This window comes from Lactuca saligna, chromosome 5, assembly GCF_052625555.1.
Source record: "Lactuca saligna cultivar CGN05327 chromosome 5, ASM5262555v1, whole genome shotgun sequence".
Lineage (NCBI taxonomy): Eukaryota > Viridiplantae > Streptophyta > Magnoliopsida > Asterales > Asteraceae > Lactuca > Lactuca saligna.
Window position 1 is genome coordinate 64,719,209 of NC_136421.1, and position 4,813 is coordinate 64,724,021.

Genomic DNA, 4,813 nt, shown 5'->3' on the forward strand with positions numbered 1-4,813 from the left:
GAATATATATACAATTTAATTAGGTGGATTAAAAATATATAATCCCCTCATGGCTGTTATGTATATGTAATATGTGTTTGCATTTGATATCCTTCTAGCGAAAACTCTGGCTAAATTTTAAAAGACCAAAAATACTTGTAAGCTTTTCAAACGAACCCTTTAAATTATAAAATTCTGTAAAAGATAGGGATGATAATCGAAAAGGAAAAGAGTGACGGAAGAGTGTGTTGTCTTTATGAAATGGTGAAAAGATACGAAAATAAGAAGAGATGGCAGATTGTGATACCCCACCCTATAACCCCCCCCCCCCCCCCCCTCCCCACACTCTCCCTCTCTCTCTCTCAAGCCCCGCCTCTGAGCTGCATGGACAGCAACTTCCCCTCCCCCACCACCTCTTAAAAAAAGAATTTCTTACCATATATGATTATATTATTCTTTTTTGTACACATTGGTGAGGAAAAACAGGAATTCTTTTCAAGATAGGAGAGAGAGAGAGAGAGAGAGAGAGAGAGAGAGAGAGAGAGAGAGAGAGAGAGAGAGAGAGAGAGAGAGAGAGAGAGAGAGAGAGAGAGAGAGAGAGAGAGAGAGAGAGAGAGAGAGAGAGAGAGAGAGGTCTCTATATTGTATGTATGTACGTACGTATTTAGGTTTGTATGTATATATACAAGATAGCAACAAATAATTGAAGAACAAGCAAATAGAGACTGCCAAACAAAGTTACTATTATTATATGAAAAGAAGAGTAGGAGAATCGGTACAAGCACAGGAGAAAAAAAAAAAAAAAAAAACAGGTCTTATTATACAGTCTATGAATTCAACCTTTTTTCTCTTCACTTTACTAGTTCCCCGGATTTTAGCGGTTTCATGATATTCTCTTCTCTTGGGGCCATATGTAAAGATATAATCATGTCGTTTTCGGGGGTTTTCAAATCTTGCAGGAAGTTTTTGTTAAAAGATTTCTTGAATCTCATGAAGCTGTTGATGGTTTAAAGATTCATATGATCAAGAGAAACTGATTTCGTTAGCTTGAGTCTATAAGAAATGGCAGCAGCTTCTTCATCAACTTCATTTTATGGGGCAAGATCAGACGAAGAACAACATGTTTCTTCAATACCTACATCTTCTTCTACTATTCAATCAGCAACAGCTCAACAGAAGAAGAAGAGAAGTCTTCCAGGAACTCCAAGCAAGTACCTAAACAATTATCTTATTTCTTGCTTTTCGCATGTTGAATTTTACAAATACGATTCGTTTTCGGAAAACAATGATTAATTCATTCATCCTTTTCCAATCTTTGAAACCTTAAGTTATCAGTTAGAGAAGCAATCACTTTGTTTTGATTGTTCTTCTTTTTGTCCTCTATGGTTTCAGCGAGAAAATCTTCTATGGAAAACCCTAATTTTATAAAGCAAATGGTTACTATTCACTTTTAGTAATTATAATCATTTTTAAAGATTCATATCATGTGAATAGACTTGATGAGCGAAATAAATCTGTATTGGCTATAACCAAAATGTTAAGTATATATCTTTTGTAGTTTTGTATATTAGCTTTCAGTTTTGTTCTTCTTCTCTTTTTGTTTTTTCCAAATAACTTTGGGTTTTCTTTGAATCGAATCTAAACAACAGATCCAGATGCGGAGGTGATAGCGTTGTCACCAAAGACCCTAATGGCAACAAACCGATTTATATGTGAAGTATGCAACAAAGGGTTTCAAAGGGAACAAAACTTGCAACTCCATAGAAGAGGACACAATCTACCATGGAAGCTAAAGCAAAAAAGCAACAAAGAAGTCAAGAGGAAAGTGTATCTATGTCCAGAGCCTTCATGCGTCCACCATGACCCTTCTCGTGCATTAGGAGACCTCACTGGAATCAAGAAACACTATTCAAGAAAACATGGCGAGAAGAAATACAAATGCGAAAAGTGCTCGAAGAAATATGCAGTTCAATCCGACTGGAAGGCTCACTCTAAAACTTGTGGCACCCGTGAATACCGATGCGATTGTGGCACTCTTTTCTCAAGGTATATAATACATTAATTCCTCTATATTAATTCTTTTAGTGATCGTTTAATTAATTTTACTTGTTTAAATTTAAAATGTTATAATTCGTTACAATATATAATTCGTTACATACATGGGTCAAAATGAGTTTGAGAATTGTTGGAAATATTCCATCGATGAATTCAACTATGTGTTTGAGTGTGTGTTTTTAGCTTTGATAAGATGCTATATTTTCTAGGGAAATACGCCACCTTACAAGATGTTTTTTTGGGACGTAGTCTCATGTAGTCACGTGGATGTCAGTAGACAATGGTAACGGTGAGGGTCTTTGCTGTATATTTGTTGTCTTATGGAGTGGATACATCCACACCGGTGGTATGCTCTTTGCTTCTTGCGGGATGTCTGTCTCACCTCTCGAATATTTTTCTGAAAATGAAGAAAGAAATGAAAAGAGAAGAGTGCAATGATTTACATAAAAGTAACGATTAACCATTTTTATCTTTTTCATCACAATTTAGGAAACACTTTTAGGACATCAGTAATGTGGAATCTTTTTAATTTTATTGCTCCTTTATAGAATTGATTACTCAAAGTAGACAAGAGCCAACTTTTTATTGGAAGTAGAGACAAAGTTCTTACGTAGTATGGTTCATATAACTTTGGTGTATATTAATCTTCAATTATTTATATCTTTTTATACATTGAAATATCGACAGTCGTTATCTTTTCAGACACTATCATCATCATCATCTTCTGATACCGAGAAGAAATATTGGTACCTCGATTGTTAGATTCCATTTTGACGAGTGACATACATTTGTATATATATATATATATATATATATATATATATATATATATATATATATATAATCATCATGATTCATGAATCATGCATGTCATGTCTTTTTCATTGCGTCATTTACCTATTTACCTTACATATATGTGTGTACGTATACAATTAATGACCTAATGCATTTCCATTTTATAATCAATGGTTTTTTCAGGCGTGACAGTTTTATCACGCATCGGGCTTTTTGTGATGCATTAGCTCAAGAAAGTGCAAGGCATCCGTCAGCTCTTGGGTCTATTGGAAGCCATCTTTTTGGAAGCCATCTTAGTAATTCGATGAATTTAGGTCTTTCCCAATTACATGATCAAAACCACCAATCATCAACTACAAACATGTTAAGCTTAGGGAATGCAAACTTCGAGCAAGTTATGCTTCCACCAAGTCAAACACCTCTGTTCCCTCAATCCCAACAGCAACAAATGGCGAATTCATCGTCTCCTTTCTTTTTAACCGATCCAAACCAAGGGTTGAACCAAGTGTTCGATTATGATCAACAAAACCAACAACATGGGTTAATGGGAAACAAACCAAATATTCATGGGTTGATGCAACTTCCTGATTTACATAGCAACAACACCAAAATCACTCCTAATCTTTTCAACTTAGGGTTCTTCTCAGGTAATAGTAATCCCACAAATGGTTTGAAAACCAGTGAGAACGATACCCAAAATAACTCGAATATGTCGTCTTCTGGTTTCATGCTTCCTGATCATCAATTCAACACCGGAGGTGGAAGTCATGACCACATGTTCCTCAACAGTAATAATCCGCATCAAGAAAGTCCAATGACACCCCACATGTCGGCTACAGCCTTGCTGCAGAAGGCAGCGCAGATGGGTTCTACCACAAGCAACAATAACGCAAACACACTGTTGAAAAGCTTCGGAAGCTCTTCCACGAGCACTGTTGGTGGTGATGCGAAAACTCATACAGGTCGCCAAAGTCTATCTGCCACCAGCTTTGATGTTAGAGGAGACCAATCGTTACAATCGGAGATGGAGAATGATAATCAGCTACAAGGACTTATGAACACTCTTAGAAGTGGTGGAGCTCCATCTATGTTTGATGGGTATGGAGGAAATCGAAATAGAAACATGAATTTTGGGAACATGAATGAGGCTAGCAAGTTTAATCAAAGCAACTTCTCTTTAAGCGTTGGAAATTCGAATAGAACGACTCTTGATTTTCTTGGTGTGGGTTACTCGAGAGAACAACAACAGCAGCAACCACAGCAACAGCAACAACAACAGCAACAACCTGGTCGTGTCAATATAAGTTCAGTGGACACAAAAATGGATTCATCATCAAGTCATGCACATGGTGGATCATCAAAACTGCAAGGAAACTGATTAATTTTTGTGGGTTTTCTTGGAAAGGAAAATCAGAAATTTCAAATCAGATGAATTCGAGATGTTTGGAAGTGTACGAAAGTTGGGATAGTTCCATCGGTTATTATTTTTAATTAGTTACAATTGTGTTAGTATAAACATGGTGTATTGAACAATTCCATGATATGGATTTGCTTTTTAATTAAACTCCAAGCTTTCACTCACACGGATGTGGGTTTAATTTATAATATTTCATAAATTCAATTGTTGCTTGTGAAATTTTCGGATTTGTAGTCATGTACTACATCTAGGGCCCCTAGGTAACATGGTGTGTACCTGCCATTTGACAAGAGTTGTCTTCATATATTTAGAAGGGAGTGATTAAATAATTTATTTTAAACATCCCAAATTCTTGTCAGACAAGAAACATGTAGTCCTTTGTCTAACGTATCTACATCAATCTCTCTCTCTCTCTCTCTCTCTCTCTCTCTCTCTCTCTCTCTCTCTCTCTCTCTCTCTCTCTCTCTCTCTCTCTCTCTCTCTCTCTCTCTCTCTCTCATATATATCCATACACAACAAAGAGAACGTACTGGAAGTCCTTTTGAACTTTATAACTAAAAGGAAAAA

The 4,813-nt window shown here is 36.2% G+C and overlaps 1 protein-coding gene across 1 annotated transcript; it reads left to right on the plus strand.

The window, feature by feature from the left end:
- Nucleotides 1-607: 607 nt before the first annotated feature.
- On the plus strand, nucleotides 608-4,450 carry LOC145048345 (protein indeterminate-domain 4, chloroplastic-like). Its single transcript, XM_078996807.1, has 3 exons — nucleotides 608-1,186; nucleotides 1,629-2,025; nucleotides 3,013-4,450. The coding sequence occupies exons 1-3, from the start codon at nucleotides 1,042-1,044 to the stop codon at nucleotides 4,205-4,207; spliced, it is 1,737 nt and encodes a 578-aa protein (XP_078852933.1). The 5' UTR covers nucleotides 608-1,041; the 3' UTR covers nucleotides 4,208-4,450.
- Nucleotides 4,451-4,813: the final 363 nt, after the last annotated feature.

Excerpts from the sequence above, each read along its gene's own strand:
- LOC145048345 (XM_078996807.1), top strand. The coding sequence starts at position 1,042 with ATGGCAGCAGCTTCTTCATCAACTTCATTTTATGGGGCAAGATCAGAC. Across the intron at positions 1,187-1,628 it reads AAGTCTTCCAGGAACTCCAA|ATCCAGATGCGGAGGTGATA; the intron begins GCAAGTACCTAA and ends TCTAAACAACAG. Across the intron at positions 2,026-3,012 it reads TGTGGCACTCTTTTCTCAAG|GCGTGACAGTTTTATCACGC; the intron begins GTATATAATACA and ends TGGTTTTTTCAG.